General features: G+C 41.6%; 1 protein-coding gene across 3 annotated transcripts in view; it reads left to right on the top strand.

Moving 5' to 3' along the window:
• Positions 1–23061, top strand: part of LOC104693596 (BMP/retinoic acid-inducible neural-specific protein 3) — a 208442-nt gene that overhangs the window by 112848 nt on the left and 72533 nt on the right. For all 3 annotated transcript variants that reach the window (XM_039556233.1, XM_039556231.1, XM_010406338.4), the window contains 2 exons: positions 1571–1761; positions 10716–10906. In XM_039556233.1, coding sequence (XP_039412167.1) covers positions 1571–1761; positions 10716–10906 — 382 coding nt within the window. The remainder of the gene's footprint in view (positions 1–1570; positions 1762–10715; positions 10907–23061) is intronic.

Genomic DNA, 23061 nt, shown 5'->3' with positions numbered 1-23061 from the left:
TTCCATAAAAGCTGCAAATAGAAGTTATTGGTTTTATAGTTTCCTGAAAGGAAAGCTGTGAGAGAAAACTTTAAAACCTGACAACTAAGTTGGAAAAACAATAAGAAAGCAATTCCCAAATAGTAATTTAGGCACACTGGTGATGTGTAGAGTCTTTAAGAATTATGGGGATCTGTTTAACTTCACGCCTTTGACTGGTAAATTGCATTAAATTTCAGTTAAGTTACAGAAATCTCTTCCTACCATCATTCTTCACATTTGTTTTTGGTAAAGAAATGGCACCTGTCTGAGAGGAAAGGCAGTTTGGATCTGGGAGAGAAGGAGGAGGGTGCTGGAAAGCAGAAGGGCTGTACAAAAATGTGTTTATCTGGGTTCTACCAATAACCGTGGACTTCAAAGTATTACAAAAATCCTTGTGTTGAGTACGTGTTCCACAGCCCTGGTCATTCAGCCTCTGGCAACGCTTTGTTTCGGACATCCCCCAAATATTCTTTTTGTGCTGCATCTTTGATTTCTGCTTCTGTGTTAATTTTGTGCGTGAACATCGCTCTCTGTTTACCTGGGACCTTCAGCAGGATCCTGCAAGCTCGCTGAGCTCTTTGCTTTCCTACAGCCTTGTCTAAGAGGAATCCTGACTGATGTGGCTGCACAAAAGACTCAACTAAGTGGTGCTGAAGCAGAGTCCTCAGGTTGCTTGCACTTAATTCCCGGAGTCTGTAACCAAAACAGCTATTGCTGTATCTGGGAAAAGCCACTCTACTGCCAAGGCTGTCTGGCTTGTCTAGATTTTGAGGACAATGAGTCCTTCTAATAGCTCTATCTGGTATCTTAATTGGCAAGCGAATGAATAAAAGATGTGTTTATTGCTGTGCAATGAGCTTGTTTGTTTTCCCTGCTGTCATCGATTTATTTTGGGGAGGGGAAGGGGACAAGCCTTTGAATTCAACTTATATCCCTCCTACAATTGAAAAGTCATCACTTTTTAGGAATCAGTCTTTCTGGCTGTGTATTTCCTCAGAACGGAGGCCAAAAGTATAGAAAACTGGAATTATCACTGTAAGGTCAAATGTGGTGTGACAGTGTTTCTCCAAGTTATTCAATTTATCCAGTTCTGTACCTAAGTGACTTAACATCAAAAGGCAAAGAACATGGACTCTTTCTTGTTACAATTTTAAAATTCACCTCATTCTAACAAAAATACTTGTTGCCTCTGGTCCAGATTTGGGGAAATCGTTGCCTTCGTTTTGGTTTCTACCAAATCTGGATGTTTTCATGCAATATTCACGTCAGAGGCCACAAGAAACCAACAGAAGCAGCAGCAAGCTAAGTGGCTTAGTTTTTATTTATTTCTTCCCCAACAATTATTTTATTATGGAGCACTGTCTGCACTCCTAATAAATAACCCTCGTTGCTTGCCCTGTCTATAACACATGACAGAGTATCACTGTCAAGGCCTCTTGTAATTCCCAGCCAGTCGCCCCCAGCTACTCAGCAGAGCAGAGTCGTTTGCAAATGAAGGACATTTGTCTGAATGACACATTTCTGAATGAGAACTGCTTTGTTTTTGCAGAGAGTTTGGCCGCTGGAAAGTAAACAATCTCGCTGTGGAAAGAAGAAATTTCCTCGGCTCCCCACTGCCGCTCGCCCCGGAATTCTTCCGTAACATAAGACTGCTGGGACGGCGCCCGACCCTTCAACAGATCACAGAAAACCTGATCAAGAAATATGGGACACATTTCCTGCTCTCAGCTACCCTGGGAGGTAGGGTGGATTCTTGGAAATATTGGGGACGAGCTAAAAGTGCTGGTCACAACTGTTTCTTTGTAGAGCTGATCCTCCTCCAAACCGCTGAGATGGGCAACTTTTTCTGTGGATCAGGTTTTGTCCACAAGTCTTGTGACTCCTTCTTCTCTTTGTTGGTGCTCTGTATACATTTTTTATGCCCACAAAGAGATCCCCAAGGATCTTTCTCTGCACTGAGGTCATTAAGGATAGTGACATTTATTTTCTGTAACGATTTACATAATACCAGGTTGCAGAAGTACCTGGGTCCGTTGCAGTCCTGCAGAAACAGAGCCAGAAAACCAGTAGCAAGTATTTCCAACAAATCTCTTAATTCATGAGACTTTTAAACTGCTTTGTCCGTTGGAAAACCCCCATATTGTCACTCTGCCCTTTTTAGAATTAGTCTTCACTTAACCAGTGGGACTGCATTTTCAAAATGGGATGATGGGGCTTTGCCATGTAATTCCCATTAACTTAATGGAATCTGCATCTTTCAGTCCCCACAGACTAATCTGGAAAGGGTAGCCCCATGGATAATTGGGATCCAGTCACCAGATGGATTGAAGAAATCCAGTGAAGAGGCCTAATGTTCAAAGGAGAGCATAAATTGTTCTGAATGAAAGATAATTAGTACCTGTGATTACCCATCCAGGCATTACAAAATGAACTGACATTTTAGAAATGCAGCTCTATCCCATCGTGGGTGATAATATTAAAGATAATTCTGGTGATTGAGTGTCCTTCCAGCAGAACAGGCTTGTCGAAATCCTTTATTCACCTGAGGAATGGTTCTCTTTAATACATTTCATAACTGAATCCTAACCATTTGTAAAGGAAATGAGAGCCTTCCTAGTCTCTCTTGGCTGATAGCTGAGGCCTGTAACAACCCAAATGGCTCACAGAGGCTTCCTTTTGAAGGAGACCATCCTAGAAACAAGAGGAATTTCTATCTTGCTGAAGTTATTTTAAGAAATAAAGAGCTAATTTCTATCATTATTTTGGGAACTAGTACTTCTACGGCATTACTATTAGAATTTTAAGAACGATTTACGTGTGTGGACCAGCAATTTGTCACAAAACCCCCTGAATTTCTTTTAATCACTTTGAACATTTTTGCATGCAAATATACACTATTTATACATGTCTGATTTCTTGAGTGCAGAACACTTGGCACATTTGAATAGAAAAACCAAATGCTGAAGAGAAAGAAAATGTTTCTTAAAATATAAAGCATAATAATTAAAGCTCTGGCTGCAGCGTGTATCCTACTGCAAGGATTATCCAATGGTAAAAATTATTTTGCAGCATTGCTACCTAATTATTAACTAATATAATTATTATATTATATATTATAATGCTAATTTTTAACTAATGTAAGTAGCAGCACCTCCTCAGCCATGTGATGAAACCCATTGTCGAGGTGAAATTGGATCTAACAGCTCTAGGAGAACATGGCCACAGCTGATCTTCACATTCCAAGCAGCACTATCACACTGATCACAAAAGAGCCACGGAGCTGACACCTTTCAGCAAGTCTGGACCTGAGGAAAACTAGAACTTGATGGCATTTCCCATGAAGACATTTGAAAATCCTAGCTTAGACATTCAATATTCTCCCCAAAGCCTCAGGATTTGCTGCAGGGAAGCTGAGGCAAGGTATATTTTTCTCACCTCTCAAAGGCTCTAAAATGAAGTAGCTGCCACAGCCTTGCCCAAATTTCCACTCAGAGGGAGACAGTGTTGACTTCTGGGCTCTGTCACTGCTTAACAAAGTCAAAGGGAGTTTTTATATTAACTTGGGGTTTGATTTAGGTCCCTAATCTCAATTTTTAGGCGTGATTTAAGGCACACCTGCTGCCTTCCATTATCACTGGATGGGTGCTGACTACTTTGGAAAATTGCTTCAATTACAATAATTACAGGGAATTAGTAATTTCTAAGAAAGCTTTGATGAGGTAGCTAATAAACCCATACTTTCCTGGATGTGTTAGTTCTCATTTTCGGGCTGGATTGAATGGGGATTCCCACAGATGCTTGTCCACACTTTATTAACATGTAATTAGATTTTTTTTAAATTATTTTAATAATCTATGAGTACTTTCCCTTTAATTACAAGTTGTTTTATTGTGAAAGCTTGTCACTTATGCAGCTCGTTAAAAGCACAAGACCAAACGGAGTGTGCACAGTACTTTTATTTAATGAATCCCCAATCATCTGTATTCATGGACAGAAAGGAAAACTTGGCAAATGAACGATGCTGTGATAAGATTTGTGTGCCTCTGTGACCATTTGGTTTCCATAAAGATCCCTTTTTGAACATAAAGGGAACTCTTGCACATGGTTGTTTGTGATACATTCCCCAGTCTTTATTCACAAACACAGAAATACACTCCTCAAGGGCATTCAGAAATGAGAACCCAGGGAAAAAAAGTTCTATATTTCTTGCTGCCACAAGATAATGTGGAAAGTGACATTTCTCACTGCTTTTATTTCTTATGGAAATTTTATCTCCTTGTGACACAAGCCCAAAGTCCATAATGAGCAGCTCCAAGCTGCATGATTGAAGGAGCCCGTGTGACCCAGCAGATCGAGCAGCCAGTGTTACTTTGCCTCCTTTTGTTTCGCATTTATGCTTTTCTCTTTTGCCTGCATGCAGTGTCATGCAGCGATGGTCCGGTTTGCTGGAACTCCACTTCAGTGGCTTGCAAAAAACAGCGCGCAGCAGTGAGCTTCAGAGCCGGAGGGTGCTGGGAAGCCTGGGGTACCACTGTGGGATAAGTGCAAGGGCACAAACCCCAATCACTCCCGCCTTAAAGACGTTCACTTTAATGCTGGTCCTACAGAAAAGGCCATTTAGCAAAGCAACGGAGTTGGTGAGGAGGGTAATTAGCACACCGCAATGAGATGATAGGCTCTTGTTCCAGGCATTTGGGTGAAGTGAGGCTGATTTGGGTGCTTTTCGAGACGGAGATAGCGGCCTTTCCAAGCAAGTCCTCCTTGCAGCTGGAAACAGGGTAACTGCTCTGAATAAACCAATTTGCAGGACAATGCCAAAGCTTCTCATGGGAGGAGAACCCCGTTAGGCAACTGGCTACGTGGTCATCCGAGATGATCCAGGTAGATTTATTTTTACTGCTCAAGGTGTTCATTAACAAACCACCAATCCATTCAGCTCTCTGGGTCAGGAAGTTGCCCTTGATGTTGTTGAAGGCTCTGTGAATCGGAAGGAAAAGAGGTAGGATGTCGCTGTTGTACCGAGAACGGCGAGAAAACGACACAAATCCAAGTTCAGGAATAAAATGGCCCCATTTAATTAATTATAAATCCGTTTATATAACTTGGTTCGCAAGAGTAGCATGATATTATGGGTCCCTTGATCAACCACCTCCTTGAGTGATTGGTGGAGGCTCTACAACAGCCATTCAAAATAGTTTCTTCAATGTACCATGACAATACTTGAGAATAAGTTTGCAGCTGTGAGATAAAGTCTTGGCTTACGAAAACCTCCAACTGTTTCTCAGCTAGCTTGCATGAGAAAGGGAAACTTCACAGGATGCTGCAGCAGCTGGAAAATTCCTCTGCTTCTAACTTTTTAGTATCCACAGTAGTTTTGTCTTTAAAACAGGCAGTCTTAGCAGGTGTGAGCAGACCAGCTTGACCCCAGCCTCTCTCCGCTGGTTACAGCCCTGCGAGTGTGATGGTTACACCTCGACTGTTCCACGAGTGCCAGCTTTGCTGTCCCTCATTAACATTCCCCTGGAGCTGCGCATCATTCTGCCTGCAGGGATGGGGGGAAATTGTCAGGTGGTGTAAAACAGCGAATCTCGATGAATTCTGGAGGATTTATTAGCGCTTACACTAACTGCTGGTATGACCTTTCCTTTCTGTAACACTCTCTCAAGGTAAGATACAAACTACTGGCAAATAAGGAGGAGGAGAGGACAGTCTCAAATGACTGATGAGAGAAAGAAACTTGAAAAGTTTGCATCAGTCACACGCACGCCCCCACCCCCCCTCCGGGTATGTAAATTCCCCAGCATTTAAGATTATGGAAGCTAAGGGGAGGGAAAAAACCCACTAAATGTATTAACTTTCTTTCCTCTCCAGTCTACTTAATGAAGAAAAAAATTAAGTCCTTAAACAGATGGTGTGTATAGAATTAACACACACTGTTATTCACTTGAACCATGGAAATGATACCACATCTGGCCTGACATTAATTTATATCGTTTTTGAGCCTGTGCATTTCCATCAGCATCTGCTTAAGTTTGGGAAAATGACCTGATAAAACCCTAATGGTACCTTTGGTGATCCAGACAGGAATAGATTTTCCACTAGCCAGTAGTAGCTGGTGGATTTATTTAGGTGCAGTTATTTAGGTGGTGGCTGAGGTATTCTATTTAATCAGTAACCTTTGAGGAGTTCACAGGCCAAAGACCTTCAGGCCTGTAAAAGATACATTTATGTGTATGAAGAGAGAGCTCTGAGTAGGTGTCTGTGGGTTATGCTCAGCTATAGCTGCCTTTGAGTGCTGTCCTTTTACTCCTGTTTCCTCTCTTTCTGACGTGAAGTGATGGGAACTGCTTGGACCACTGCCTTTTCCTAGCACTTCCCAGTCTACAGATGAAAATATGTAACACCAAGGCCTATAATCCCTTCGTTATTCCAAAGATGTGGGTACAGGCAAACAATCCCCCAATAACTGAGGCAGAAAATAGCACTAACTATTTAAATCATATGAATATGTATTGTTATGTATAACAAAATATATTTGCTCCTTCAATAGATGGTTATATTCAGTTACAGTTGTCACAGCATTATTCCAATCCCACCATGTTGATGGAGATGTTAATTTTTAATTTAAATAGTTCCTGAATATGTTCTTAAGATGAACACAAAAATTAAATTCTAATTAGAAATTAGAAAATTAATTTCTAATTTCTAAATGCCACTTACAAACTGTTACTTAGGAGTCTAGTTACATCTAAATGGCCACAGACAGGGTTGTATGTCTGGGTAAATTTCTATATACCTATTTTATTTCATATTTTTTTTAAAAAAACAGCATGTGTTTCTTAACTCGGGAGCTAGTTTAACTTATAAATCATGAACAATATGTTCCTATAAACCTAGGAAGAATTAAAAATTGAGGTTCAGTTATAAACTTGCATATTCCAGGGCTGGTGGGGACATTGTGCCAAGGTCAATGAAGGGTGTGAATGGTGTGAAGGTCAGTCCCCTGCCCCTGCAGTGACTCTGTCAGTGACAGCCTCCACATGGCAATAAAACATCCCTGGAGTGACTCTGCTGGTTTCTTGAGGCACCCATTGGGCTACGAGGCATTGTTTTGTGAGCAGAACTGAGTGTTTTCATGCTATTTCCTTTAAACCTGAGTAGGTGAAGCTGACTGTCTCTTGAGTTTTGGGGAAAGAGAGCAAATGCTGCTTTCAGAGCTTGTGAAAAGCACAGCTGGGAGGACTCAGTGCTGAATAATCATGTTTCCTAAGTGTTCTCTGTCATTACTTCTTTTCAGTTCTTAAAATTCATAACCTTGAATAGTTTTCTAAATCACACTTGCTTTCAGCTGATGCCTGGATGTCTTCTTAGCCTGTTTTATGGTGGTAGACAGCAACCAGTGAAAAACAAGATTCGCCCGTATTTTCAGTGTGACAAAAGAGTCTCTTCTGGCATGGGTTTTATTTCCTCCAGATGAACTTAAAACTCAGGTTGTCTTCCCCAAATCAGGGTCGGCGGTGTTACTTCCCAAACCCTGGAGTTCTGGGTGCCAAAGTCCAGCAGGGAGACGGGTGCCTAAGCCCCAGTATGTGGGAATCCACTTTGTCCAGCAAGAGCTCAGTCAGCTCTGACAGATGAAAATCTCAGTGCAAGGTTCTTTTCCTGAGATGTTCTCATCAAAGTAAAACAGCACAACGAGCAACCCTGTCCTTTTTCAAGGTTGGTTTCTTTGTTTGTTTGTTTTTGAAATGGGAGGTTTTATTGCAGTTCTGCTGTCTGCTCCTGGAGAGCAGGGAATGGGAAAATGCCTGAGATTTTTTTTTTTTTTTTAATGTGAACAAAATTCAACAAACTCTGTTTTAATAATAAAACTTAGCAGAATTCTGTGGAAGTAGAAGGAGCCCCACCATCTCTACTAATGACTGATACAGATCAATCAAAAGTGTTTACATGAGAACAAGGTGCCGTGGGTGCTCCACGGGCTGGAGAAGGTATCCTACGGAGACAGGCTGGGAGAGCTGGGGTTGTTCAGCCTGGAGAAGAGAAGGCTCCAGGGAGACCTGGAAATTCCAGAACTTAAGGGGACTTATAAAAAAGAGGAAGAGTGACTTTTTACATGGGCAGATAGTGATAGGATGAGGAAGAAGAGTTTTGAATTAAAAGAGAAGAAACATAGATCAGAGGTCAGGAAGATCTCAACATCACCCTCAGCTCCCTGTGAGGGTGGGCAGGCCCTGGCACAGGGTGCCCAGAGAAGCTGTGGCTGCCCCTGGATCCCTGGCAGTGTCCAAGGCCAGGCTGGATGGGGCTTGGAGAACCCTGGGCTAGTGGAAGGTGTCCCTGCCCATGGCATGGATAGAACTGGATGATCTTTAAGGTCCCTTCCAACCCAAACCACTCTATGAATTTATGATTCCGTGATAATGGAACACAAACAACTTCAAAAAAATTTTTTAAAAAATCTTTTCCAGAGATTTTCTGCAGCTTTAAGTCCTTGTTTTCTTTGCCCTTACAATTCATTATCTTTTCAGTGAAAAGGTGGTTGACCTTGCAAAAGCCACTTTAATCTAAATAAACTAGCTGAGATGTCTGGAAAAGGGGAAAGCATGGAGAGAAAGCCCCTAGAGAAATTTTGCACCTAGTTTGTGCAGCCTGGACTGGTCACTGGCACAATATTCACCCTCTGACTTCTGATGTTGTCTTCTCTGATATCACAGAACTGTGGAATGATCTGGGATGGAAGGCCAATCCTTGGGCTGGGTTGCTCCAAGCCCCATCCAACCTGGCCTTGGACACATCCAGGGGCCCAGGGGCAGCCAGAGCTTCTCTGGGCACCCTGTGGCTCCTCACAGGGAGGAATTTCTTCCTAATATCTGTTCTAAACCATGTCTTTGCAGCTCCGCAAACAGCTGCACAAAGCCCACAGCCCCTGGCACAAACCTCAGCCCACTCCATTGCTTTTCATCCCGGAAACCTCTTTCATCCTGGCTGGAGTCACATGGCAGGTTGTGACAAGTCAGGTTTTATTGCACGGGCACGGTTGAATTCCAGCAAAGCTGGAACCTAGAGCGGCTTCTGATGGCAGATTTCTCTCAGAGGACAGGCCACTAGAGCTTGCTGTGCTTTCCCAGTTCCCTCCTCATGGCAGTTGTGAACCTCTGTCTGCTTATTACAGCAGCAAGATGAAATAAATGGGTGGGGAAATCCTGGTACTTACAGAGGCTGCGTTAATTCCCGGTTCTTTGGAGCTTCAGGCAATTAATAGCTGCACTGATGACTTCATGCACAAAATAATGACCCGTTAGGAAACTGTAGGAGGAGAAGTGTGAATGTAGTGGTGGAAATTGAGTTAAACTCCAGCTGGAGCAGCCACCTGTCCCTTCCAGGACAAAAGGAACGTACTGGACAAGCCCTGCAGGTCTAATTAGGTAATAAAGCTCCTGTGTAATGCCAGTTTTGCCTCTGTAAGGTCTGAGGGGCTTGACTGCCCTCTGAATTTCTGAGAGATTGGGAAACACATAATGTACATTGGGGAAAAAAGAGTACTCATGTCAAAATTTGCCCACAGATGTGATCCCCTGCACGGAGGCACACGTTCCTCGCCTAGCATTGCTCACCACCAAAATTAGCTCCCTTTAAAGATGATGTCATGTTTCCATCCTTGGTTTTATCCTTCTGCAGCTATTACTTTTTGGCACGTAAACCCTTCTGAAGCTGGCATCCCATCCTCTGCATGGGCACTGTGCCACTGCAGCAGATGGGTGAGCAGTGAAAGTAGCACAAGTGGCAAGTCAGACCTTTAGCAGGGTAACTTCTTCTCCAGCGACTAGGAAAAGGCACTCAGTGGAGTTGTTCAGCACCTAAAATCCAGGTATAGTGACATTAGTAATCCACTGATGAGCTAAATGCTGAAGAGTGCAGGTTACCAAACATCGGCTCAGAGAGTAAGTGCTTTTGTAGTTATTTTGGACATAAATTTCACAAAAGAAAGTACTGGGTCCAGAAATTACTTTTCCAATTTGTTTTGTGATGTAAAGGGTTTTTCCTATACACTTCATCAAATGAATGAATTCTTGCTTAGCCTGAAACACAGAAAAATATATCCATGAACTAGAGAATAAACATGGAAAATTTACAGTATCTGTAAGTCTGTTCTGGAAATGGTCTTAAGAACTCACTCAGTTAAGCAAGTCAGGTTCTTGGTTTTCAATAATCTTATGGAAACGAAAATTTCTGGATCCAACAGTATTTATCCACGTCTCTATAAGGAAGTGAGAAATCCACAATGTAAGATGCCAGAGCTTCTATTTTCTTTTGGAAAAACACCAACTTTCTGAAACCCCCACACTTTTCAGTTGCAGGAATTTGGTTTATGGCAACGGCTCTATCAGATTCCAGGCACTGCTGAATTGATTGGAAAGCACATGGTTGCTCATAACAAGGTGGAACTAGGTACCTTTCTTCTGAAATCAGCTGTGATAGGTGTTGTAAGAGAAGGAAACAAACGAACATCTCAAGTATTACACTGGTTTCATTTCCTTTCGTGCTAACCTTAAACACTACAGAGGGAATGTACTAAGTGACCTTGGAAATAAACATATTATTTTGTATGTGCTTCAAGTTGAATGTCTACAAAATCTCTCTGTGCTGCTGGACATTGCTGACTCCTGCTGGGCTTCTGTCTCCCTGCTCAGGAGAGGAGTCACTCACAATTTTTGTGGACAAACGGAAGCTGAGCAAGAGGTCGGAAGGAAGCGACCCCAGCACCAACAGCTCCGCGGTGACGCTGGAGACCCTGCACCAGCTGGCAGCCTCCTACTTCATCGACAGGGACAGCACCCTGCGGCGGCTGCACCACATCCAGATCGCCTCTACCGCCATCAAGGTAGGCAGAGCTCCGGGACACACCTCCAGGGGAGGTGCCAGCCTCACCAGCTGCTCCTCAGGGGAAATGTGGTTTGATCAGTAATTGTTGGCAAAATAATCGGTTTTATTCTCTTTTTTCACCCGAGTCAAAGCATTCAATTTATAATGAAGATGCTAGAGTGGGAGAGGGCCTATAGATGTACTAGAGGTATTAGTGAAGAATGATACATAATTTGACTGATACAGAAGTGTTTATAGAAGTGTTTGGTCATTGAGACAACCTCATGTACATGCGTGATCAGTAACTCCATTTATAGACGGATTTATATTTCTCACACTTCTTTCTTTTTCTTCTTCTTTTTCTTCTTCTTTTTTTTTTTTTAATGGATTTTGGGACAGTTTGGAACTCTTGCCTCTGCAGTTTTATGGAGATGCATTATTTTCTGTTAAGAACTAGCTTTAGCACGGTTTGTCAGTCAAAGCACCCTCTGTGCTGACTGCTGCAGGTCACTCCTAGCACTGATGGATGCTTGGCCAAGATCAGTGCCCCAGGTAGGACATAAAGCAACTGCTGTCCTCCTGAGGAGATCTCTAGTCTTATGTTACTCATTTGAAATATCCTCTCCCAGTTCATTTCCAGCACTGAAGGGCAAATAAAATCGTAACTTGCAGTTGAATGTGCAGTAATTATGAAGTTCTTAATGCAAGATGTGATTTAGGATCCTTTCTGCTGATTGGATCTTTCCACTGGTAACCAAGATCTTCACTAAAGACTCCTGAAACCAGATGCAATTCCCACCTGCCTTAGCTGTTACTCAAATAAATATAAATTTACGTCCTTGAAAGTGCCTTTACTGGGAGAAGGATCCAACCAGAATTTGTAGCTCCACAGCACGAGTTTGGCTGCTGGTCTGTGGAGGACATTCCCACAGTCCCATCCATCCTGGAATGGTGGCGTGGCAGCTCAGCCCAGCTCAGGGCTGGTCACCTGCTGGTGCCAGATGGTGTTTGGCTCTTCAGGCAGCACCAGGGTTTGGTTGATGCTGCCCATCTCATCACCTGGTCTTGGAGGAAGGACTGGATTGGGAGGTTCTGGCGAGGTGGGATTGGATTCTTCTCCCAGGCAGCTGGTGATAGACAGCTCAGGTTGTGCCAGGGTAGGTTCACAAGGGATTTTAGGAAAACTTTCTTCACCTAAAGAGTGGTGAGGCACTGGAAGGGGCTCTCCAGGGCAGTGGTGGAGTCCTCATCCTTGGAGGTGTTCGAGAAGTGAGTGGATGAGATGTGGGCTAGTTGACAGAATGGTTTGAAGGCTGGTGTTCTTGGAGATCCTTTCAACCTTGATGGCTCAATCAATTCCATGATTCTTGCTGCAGACCATGGAGTCACCCACCCCTCTGATCTGACTTACCTTCACAACCTGACTGTTTATCACACAGATATACAACAACCTTTAAAACCAGGCTCCTTCCACATGCAAAAATTCCTTCTGTGGGAAGATAATTGATGACTGCAACCAGTGGTAACTCAAGTGACAGAACATAGCAATGCAGAGACAAAACACTGCCTGAAAGAAATCTTCCCCTTCTAGTTGCTGAAATATTTTTAAGAAAATTTGTGTTACAGTGCAAAATTCAACCCTGCTCACCCAGAGTTTACAGAATGAACCTTCTGCATGTCCAAAGATTTCTACAAACACTACAAATGAAAGATTTCTCTCCAGCCCGCTGCTGAGGTGGATGCAAACCAAGTGTTAGTCCACCAGCAAATTTGATTTGGTTAATTGGTGGCAGGAGCCTCCAGGAAATGGTTCTCACATCAGATGCACCAGTGCTGATAAATGAAACCCTGGCTTCTTCCACCGTTTCCATTGAGAGGCCTGGAACATTTGCATGACAAATTTCTACTGTCAGAACACTTAATTGAACAAAAAACCTGTTTCTGTTGAAAAGCAGGAGCACAAAAAGAGCCAAGGAAGGCTTTTTTTTTTTTTTTGTTCCATAAGCATAGGTTTTTGAAAGACTGCTGTTTTTAAATTGGAAAGCCATCGGGTAAAGTTTTAGATCCAGGGTGTAAGTAGCACATTTGAAGATTATTCATTAAAACATATACGCTGACATCCGAGATAGACTCCTTTCCATACAGCTGCTGAATCAGGTCTCCGTGTCCCAACGTGAGGGTTGATTTGGGAGAAGTGACACCCTGAAGGACCTGGGGACCAGGGTGACCGTCAGACCCTCCCCTCCTGTGGGGCTGTAGGGAGGAGTGACCCCAGTGCTTTTTACACCACAGACTCCTGAGCAGCTTTTTAAGTCCCAGTGTCACCAAAACTGTGGGAAAAAACACAAAAACTCTCCAGCATAACTTTTAATGTTAGAGAATTAAGGCATTGTTTTATTCTGGACAGGATGTTCTGGCCAGGATGTGCAACAGAAATAATTTCATCCATGCGTTGCTCGGGGTTGTGCAGAGAAAATCATTCCATCACACATGGTTCTTTACTAGATTTTTTCACGTATTTATACAGAAAAAACTCATAGAAATCCACTGGCTCGAATTGGTCCAGAATTATACAATTCTTACATCTTACATCTTCTGTGCTACTCCTGGTCTGAAAGTGCTAAGCTCAGCAGGCCTCGTCCAGGGAACAGAGTCTTTTGAAAAGAAACTTTAATTCCTTTCCCCTGGACAAAGATGAACAACCCCCTGACCAAAGTCAGTTAAAAATTTTAAAAGTTGTATCATTTCCCACACCAGCACCTCCTGTGTCTGACTTGCTCACCGCAGCTTTGCTCAAAGCTTTCCTCTGCACGAGAGATTTGCCAAAGGAGCCCAAGAAAAGGTCTCGCAGCTTGGCAGAACTCCCTTTTGACCAGCATCAAAGAAATCCAAGATAAAGGTATTGGCACCGGTTGAGAAATCCCTAAAATTCTGAAGTAATATTAGAAGTTTTCCCAGTGACATGTAATCATTTTTTGATTGTTGACTGGTTAGCAACAACATCAAAAAAATCATGTTCAGGACCTAGTTAGTGTTTGATACTATCGCTTTTTATTAATTTTGGATGGCATTTCCATATGCAGTATTCTAGACTCTACCATTTTAACAGAGTTGTTTATATTTTAGGAAGAGAGAACTGAGAGTATCAAAAATGTTTCATATAGCTCATGCTCGTACTAGGATCAACACAACTACCCTGTTGGTAATGCACATCTGAATAAACCAACCAAACCGAAATATTGTATGGAACAGAAAAGACTTAAAAAACACAAATCAAAAGCCCTGACCCTTGCTGTTACATCAGAGCACTCCAGTGCATGAATGAAATCTGCCACTCCAGTTCCTGGACTTCGAAATGAACAGGAATAATTTGCTTTGCTATTTGACTTCTTGTTCGTCACATTTCCTGTGATGATGGGCAATCTGAAGCTGCAGCAGGAGTTAGAGAAGAATAGCACAACTGCTTGCACACCACATGTCTTCTGATTGAAGTGTTCAGGGATGGTTATCTCGATGGCTGGGACACCTCTAAAATATTATTTGTGAAGAGAAATTCCAAATACCATTTCTTTCCTTCAAAATCACACAACCCCCTACAAAGCCAATATGTGCTCATTCTTTTTTCCCCCAAATTGGGATAAGCATCTCTTTTACAGGTTAGACTACATCACTCTCACACCTCTTTTTTCTCTATGAAAAAAAAATTGCAGATTTTCTCCTAAAAAAAACCAAAGGATAATTTTTATAAACACACGATATATCTTCTAAACAAATGCCTACATTAATTCTGTGTCCTTTCTTGTCATTTTTTGTTCCTCCTACTACCTGAGACATAATTATCCTTAAAAGTTGCATTGAGGCTGCTGCTGATGGGGGCTCTGCGTTAATCATGCAGACAATACACTGTTTATTCCACATTAAAAGAGGTAACATCACTCTGTGGTAACATTTTCTGACTGGAAATCAAAACGTCCATGGGAAGTGCCCGTAGCTTGTATCAATATTTAATTTATTTCAAAGTCCCTGATACGAACATTCTTCCAATATGAATTTAACAGGCGCATTTCAGAGCGAGTGCTAAGGCTCATGTGCTAAATCAACAGTTTGGAGCCTCCAGGGCCTCACTGGAACCTCACCAGGTGCCTGAGGGCTGTGTCTCATTTGCATCACATTTACATGAACAGACAGCCTGTTGTGTTTGAAATATTACAGGTCCAACGTTGCTTCCTCGACATGCTCATTTTGGAGGTGTTATCCTAGGAAAATCTCTCTTCAGCTGCACGGATGGCTCTTGGTTCTCCTTGTTAACAACCTATTAGGATGATGGGGTGTGCTCTGCTCTGGTCTAACAAAACCCTGCCTGGCCGTGGTGATGCCCACAGCCCACTTCAAGGCGTCAGTGGGAGCAGAATACAGATAAAGGCAGCAGATTTCCCCTTGCCCCGTTAATGAGTGATGCTCTGAGCCCCCACCAAGGCGGTGCCGTGCTCCTCTCAGACGACTCCAGTTTGCCACAAGCTGTAATTCCAGCACCGTCCCTAACAAACTTCTGCAGTAACTCCAAACAATGGTGCAGAACACATAAAAACCACCTCGGCTGCATGGTAAATTAAATATTACCGAACAGTCTCACTGCATTCTGCAAAATTATAAATGCAGTTATGTCAGTTACAGCATTGCCATTAATGAAGTGAGGCTGCTCCGTAGCTGTCTCTTGGAGGAAACTGCCTTCCATCCCAGAATACACCTCCTTTTGTGGGAGCTGGGCCAGGTGAATACAGCAGAGGTGTTATTGTAGAGTCCAAACAGTTCTGGGACAGCCACAGTGCAATAAAGGAACAGGAGGCAACAGAAGAACAGATGCATAAATTGAATTTTCCACCAGCTATTTACAGCTATTTACAGCCCATTTATTCCATCTGAGTGAGAAAGAATAAACATCCCTGAGAATGTGCCCTGTAATTCCAATTAAATTTTATTGTGCAATTTGCCTTTTACTTTCCCCAAACCACTTTTTTTTTTCCTTTGCTATGAGAGATTTAAGCATTTTGTTTTATCTGAGAAGTTTAGATTACAAAGAACAGGGCTCTATTGTGATGGTAACTATATCTGATTATCTATAATTAACCCGTGAATGACTCATGGTGGGCTGTTAGAGAGGAAACTTAAGTGTAATGAAATTAGTTTCTCACTCAAGACTCAGACTGAAATACAGACCTTTTTTTTTTTTGGTTTTCCTTGTTTTGTCTGAAAAAGCTTGCTTGGTTCAATTTTTTTTTCCCTTTCATACCTCCTTTTTGAATGTGTTTTTCTGTGAATTCAAATAATTGCCATAATCAAAAGCAGAAATGCTGAAATACCATAAAGCCCTGAGCTTTTGTCAGATTTCTGACAAATTCTAAATCTCAGCAGTTTGCACAGTTTTGTATAAACAGCCAACTTTTGGGAAGCTTTCGAAATCCAGATCTCGAACCCTTCTTGCCCTCACTTTATCCATTCAGTTTGTGGGTAGAATTTAAGACTGCACTGCTGAGAAACCTTGTAAAGGACCAAAGACTGGGAAAAAAATTTGCCCAGCAACAGCTTTAAAGTGTAAAATCACAGCTAGAAGCACTGTTTTGGAAAGTCCTGTGATAGCAGGTTTGTATTTATTTCATTGAAGAAATGAAATACAAATGTAAATTTAACTGGAACAATCTACAGAATTAAGAGCCAGAAATTATTGATCCTTATGAAAAATTTGGGGTTTCCCTGTGGTGTAGGTTTGGTGACATGACTTAAGCATGTCAAGGAAAAGCCACAGAACAGATTCTCAAGGACAGGTATTGCTCAGGACCATTACGAAATGCCAAGTTCTCCCCTACCTTGGGAGATCAGACTGCCTTCATACAAGACCAAAGCTTGACATTTCTCCAAGGGGGAGTTAAAAGTTAGGAAATACGTAGGAATTGTGATCTGGAATGTTTTTCTCCCCCGAATTTTCTGTGAGAATTGAATACTTCTGCAGGTGTCTTCAGAAATCTCACTCAATATTAAGAGCTTCGCAAACCCAGCTTGCTATTAATATGGCAAGGTGGGAACTTCAAATTTAAATCTGGGTCATTATTTTATCTTGCCAGAAGGACTGGGACCTGCTGTTAGACTTTGGGCATCACCCAAAGGTAGCTAGGAAGTCTCTGTACCATCTTCTACTGCACAGCACGGGATTGGTGTTTGTGTCACTATAAAAATGAAGTACCTGAGGTTTCATGCTTCTTCTTTGTGGAAATTGTTGGAGATCTTTGGATTAAATTCACCATCGGTACAGCAAGGTATCTCATGACTTCTGTGTGTGGACTGTTCACTAATTTTAAGAATATACCAAGTGAAATATTAGGGATCTATTTCCGTATCTTTTTGAGGAATTTAAGGGGATGATATTAAAAAGCCCTTTAATTCATCGGACAGTTGAGCTTTAATTAAACTGAATCTCCAGGGCTGAATCTCCAAAGGTAACGTACAGGTCAGTTCTTGAGCAGGTGTAAAACAGCACAATTCATGTGAGAATCTGGCCCTCAGTATTTCAGAGAGAGAGAAAAGAGCAGGAGGGAAATCCTAAAGTATCTAAAGGGGGTTTTCAAGAAGGCTGGAGAGGAACTTTTGAGAAGGAGAAGTAGTGATGGGAGAAGTGGAAATGGCTTTAAGCTGAAGGAGGGCAGGGTTAGATGGGATATTGGGAAAAAATTCCTCCCTGTGAGGGTGGGGAGGCCCTGGCACAGGGTGCCCAGAGAAGCTGTGGCTGCCCCTGGATCCCTGCAAGTGTCCAAGGCCAGGTTGGACAGGGTTTGGAGCAACCTGGGCTAGTGGAAGGTGTCCCTGCCCATGGCAGGGGGTGGCACTGGATGGGCTTTAAGGTCCCTTCCAACCCAAACCAGGCTGTGATGCTGTGATTCCAAACCCAGAGCAGGAAGTTGAAGCAGTAACATTTCACTAATCACTCTCAATGCCCACTCAGCAGCATCCCTGCCACGATCCATCACAGCAGCTGCAGCACCAGGCACTCCCAAGGGGATGTGTCTTAGCAGCCCCTGATACCAGCCACACTCTCGTTATCTTTGCAGCAGGGAGTGCAGAGGAGTAATGACTGCAAGGAGTTACAACTCGTTGGCAACACAGCGTGAGATGCTTTTAAACATAATAAAATGGCACGTAATAGAGATGCTTGGATAAGCATTTTGGAAATATTTTGGATAACTATTCTTCACTTAATGAAAAAAAAAAAACAAACAAAAGCACAAGAAAACAACAACAGAAAAGGAGAGAACACATGACGTGATAGAGAAAAATAAATTGAAGGGCTCTTCTATTAGTTATGAGTTTAGTCAAGAGAGAAGAGTAAAAAAGCAGACAGGGAGATGAAGACTGCCAAACCCTGAGCAGGCTATAAATATACATATGTAAACGAGAAACCTTAACAGCACTCACACAACACTTGCCATCACAGTTGTCAAAAACCTATAAACAATTCACACTACAGTTCCTCAAATGTTCCATACTCTATTTTTTTTTTTTCCCTCTCTCTAAAAAAGTGAAACTAAACAAACCCAGAAGATGGAGAAGGGTTTTAGTATTGAGAGCTCCACAGTGAACATATTGAACAGTGCAGTTAGGCAGAGCATTCCAGCAGGAATTTGGAGGCACTCAGATTTGTACAGGTTTCAGTTTGATCTTTATTCTGGCTGGCTTGTGTATGGGTTGGGGAACTTCAGCACTCTGCCTGTCCTCCACCCTCTAATTGGCAGCTACTGCTTGTCGGCAGGTCAGAGAATGTCAGGCAAGGACTATAAAATTCACAGAACATTTCCCTGCCTCTGAGCTCTCAGAAACAGGAGATAGCACGTATCAACAGCTTGTATGAGCACAGAGGTCAGATTAGGAAGAATATCTCAGACGAATGGAGACTCTGCATCAGAAGAAGGCATCTTAACGAATAAGAAAAGGCTGTGGAAAGTTTTCTGTGTTCATCTTATTTTTCCTAGAGAATTTTTGCCGATAATACATTTTTGCATGTTTTGTTGTTATCGTTTATGATTCAATCTGCAATCAGCCCCTTCGAATAAATGAATAAATCTGTTCATTTAGTGTGAAAAATTATCCCTTGCGTGGGAATCCTTCACATCTAACTGACACTGAGAGTTATATCATTGCTGTCTTCTGCACCTCACTGTTATTTTTACCTTGCAGACCCTCTCATGGTGCTTCAGCAGAATTTGCATGTCTGACAGCAAAACTATAATTTAATCTCTTACAAGATAATGCATATAATGCCTCTACATGCTGAAGCAGAGCTGGGTTTACGAAAGGTTTCATCATTCATCCAGGAGACTTTCTGCGCTGTAGAGTGAGCATTATTCCCAGATCTTTAATGCCTGACAGGTTGGAAGTTTCATCACTGTTCTACAGAGTTGAGAGCAGAAGCCAGTGAGTGAAATAAAGGGTGGCTCTGGTTTTGCACGGCGAGGTTCTGACCTTACGCAACGAATAAACACCGCTGATGTCAAGGAAGCTTCTTCTCATTCACATGGGTGCCACTGAGAGCAGGGCTTCCACAAGTCAGCCTCACCAACCATCTTCCCAATCCATGGAACTATCGCTCATTATCTCTCTCTGGATGACCCAATTTAGCCCTCTGTTTTCCAGGGAACAGTTAATACATTTCATGGGCTTTGGGTGTTCTTCCTTTGAATTTTATTAAAAGTAATACGAAAAGAAATAATAGAAAGGCCTTTTTGTGTCATGGTTATAATAGTTCATAATTTTCCAACATTTATAATAATTCCACCAAATGGAGGATATGAAAGTCTCCCAAATAATATGTAAATTTACCAGGAAATTTAATTTTATCTTCTCCAAGTGTATCTAGAGTCTGGCAAACGAAAAATCATTCAATGTCTTTTCTTCAGCTTTTCATGAAATCCTTAATGTGTAATATTAGGTGATGATAAAACCTTGATGATAATAGAGAAAATGGTTTGAAGAGGACCATTAAAACATTTTTCCTCTCATGATTTAGTCCACTTTAGTAGAGTTTATTCTTATTCCATCTCTCTGTTCGAAATACAACATTCACAAGAATACTGAGCTGTTCTCGGAAATAAATAGCCCATGTTCCTTCAGGCATAAAATAAAATGTGTTGGTCCGCTTTTCTTACTTTGCTATTGGTTTACACTGTGGAGGATCTATCCTTCCTTGATGAAAATATCCCAAACTGGCAAGTCTGCAGTGTGTGACCTGAGAGTTCTACCCAGGCTTAGAAATACTTGTGCATACATATGAGACAAACATTCTGATAATTAATGGGGCATAAGGAAAACATACAGTGGCATATATATTCATTTAGTCCAGATATTTACATGTGTAAGATTTTTAGTTGAGAAAACAACTCTTGTCAAAAGGTTTTTCGTACCTACCATACCATGAAAGGAGATGGACACGCAGATATCTGGGAATGTCCTACCTCACACGGCCACCTGCTCAGAAACAAAGCAAAACCTGCTGGTGGTCCAGGGTTTCATTCAATTCTGAGCAGAACAAAGTCCTTTCAGTTCCACAGGACTCCACAGTCCTGATGATAAGCGCTGCTTTCTTTTCAAAGGTTTCCTCTTCTTCCTTCTGAACTTCCCTCCTTCCCTAGATTCTTATGCTTGTAGGAATTCTGGCTCTCTCTTTTTCTGTTTTTTGATGGAAAAAATGCACTTGCCCTTATCATACATCATTCTTTGCCCTCACCATTGTCTCATCTATGTCAGGTCCAGAAAGAAATGAATAAAACCCCTTGGACAAGATCCTATAGTCTACATTCTAAATATTTTTTCCTACCCAAAGTAGGACACATTCACGTATGTTTTAATGAACAGGTCTTGATATTTCATAGGTCTTTCTATTCCCACGAATCAGGATGATGTGAAGGATTTTCCAGCTGGGCTCAGCAGTCTGTCTGGGTAACGTTGCTCTTATAGCCTAATTCTAAGGGCAGTCTTCTGTACATTAAAGTATCTCTTCCTGTTTAGTTCATGAAATAACAGTGTTGAGAATCACTGGGTTCTCAGCCAGAAGTTTCCATATGAATGAAGCAGCTGTATGAAATGAAGTTTAAAGCTTCAGTATTAAGTTGGTTTTCTTCTCTAACACAAATTCAACGAAGCTTAATTCCCTTTGGCTTGAACAACTGATTGGGATTTAATGATGAAATTATAGATCAGTTGCAACTGCCTGGTCTGTAGGTAGGTCTGCAAAGATGCAGGAAAACACACTGAAAACCAGTTGGATTAAATTAAGAGTTTAGTAAAACCGTAAATTGAGAGTTGGCTGTGACAAAGGGACAGAAAGGGCAACTTGTGTTACAATCACTTACCAGAGGGAATAAATGGGTGGGAAGTAATGAGGATATAACCTAAAAATAAATCCCTGCACACATCTCTGTGAGCCAGGCAGACACCCACGTTATGGACACTAATGTGATTCCTTGTGAGAGCTTGGGATGGCAACCCCAGGAGGGGGAGTTTGATGGCCAAATCAAATGGACATGAAAAATGTCCTGCTGCAGATGTGACCACGAGTGAGGCGCAGGGTGATCCCAGCTGGAGTGCCACAGACAGCACAAATAACTCAGGAGTTTCTAGGCAGGAAATGTAAGACCTGGAAGCAGCTTAAAGCAGTCAATTGTTAGAGATATTGCTGAAAAGAACATTGCATCTAAGTTTTAGAATTGCACAGAAATGGATAATCAAAGGTGAAATCTCTATGGAAAATTGAGTTCTTAATTAACCTGACCTTGTCATTTTGATATTTAAGCTTCAAGACTTTAAATGCCTTTCATGTTATTTTTAGGACCTAATGTTAACCTGTCACATTTTTTCTTTGGCACAAGTTTGAGGGTTTTAAAATTTTTTCTTATTTCTCTTAAAAATAATATATGCATAATTTTAAAAACTGACCACATTAAAGGTAAAACGTTCCCAAATTATCCAAAGATATTTTTTATATTTACAAAGAGGATCTTTTTCCTGACACTTCAAAAAGAAGAGGAACATTTTAACTTTCCATCCTGATTCAGGAAGGACTATATTTTTTATTCATACTTTGACAACATAAGAAAAAAAAATTATATAGATATATTTTCCATTCAACTGCAGTATTATTATGACTAATAATATCTGTGAGTCTTATAAACAGGCAAATCATCCTGTCTTCCTGAAACTAATGGGGACACAGTGAAAAGTCCCAGTGGCCTCAGCACTGCCTGTTGGAACTGGTCCATGGAGATACAAACCCTGTTTCCTCTCCTCTTCTCTCCCTCACTCTTGGGAAGTCCTTGCATGGGATTCTGCAGTTGGGTTAAATGTAAGAAGACATTTAACATTTACAGTATGAGCCCCCAAATTTCTTCAGAGCCTTTTGTCTTTTATATAGTAATGGGATTATGTTTGGAAAAGGATGGAAAGTTGGGAATTGGGTTTTTCTTAAGTAGGCTTTTTTGCTTTTGCTTTCTGCAGATACCTTGAGATTTTTATGAACATGAAATATTATTTTAATTTGTATCTGCGCTGTTGTCTCTGTTTCTAATTTTATCTTTTACACCAAATATATAGATTTCATTTACTGTTTGTTGCTCAGCTGTCTCTTTTAGGCAATAAAAGCTGAGAAAAAATAGTATTAGTGTTAATTTAAGTAAGATATGGGCGAGCAGAAGTAGCTAAATGGAGACTGAAACAAAATTCTCCTTTTTTATTACATTTTTGCTAACTCTATTACCTCTCTGTAAGAGAACTTCGCTGTCATCTCTTGCTTCAAGATTAATTAAAAGAGATAACCTGTTCTTCTGGAGATAATGCCTGTCCTCATTCTCTGTATGAGGCTGATGCACCTTTGATTTCTGAAAGTGCAGGAAATAAAGGCTCTGGCTCTGCTGCCCTGCCTGGTTTTCCAGCAGGCTCATTTCCTTGCAAACTTCCCTGTTGCAATCCAGAAGGTGGCATGGGAATGTGGCATCTGACAGGCAGTGGATTTAAAATGTCCTTGAAAAGGGGAAATTGTGGCTGCGATGCCAGAGCTGCCGGTGCCAATATTGTTCCAATATTCTTGTGGATTCTCCTGGAATTTACAGACAACATATTGCTCCCTGAGATAGTGGG

The sequence above is a fragment of the Corvus cornix genome, chromosome 8 (assembly GCF_000738735.6).
Source record: "Corvus cornix cornix isolate S_Up_H32 chromosome 8, ASM73873v5, whole genome shotgun sequence".
In the NCBI taxonomy this organism is placed as follows: Eukaryota; Metazoa; Chordata; class Aves; order Passeriformes; family Corvidae; genus Corvus; species Corvus cornix.
The sequence above is the reverse complement of the archived record's forward strand: the minus strand, read 5'-3'. Positions and strand labels throughout refer to the sequence as shown.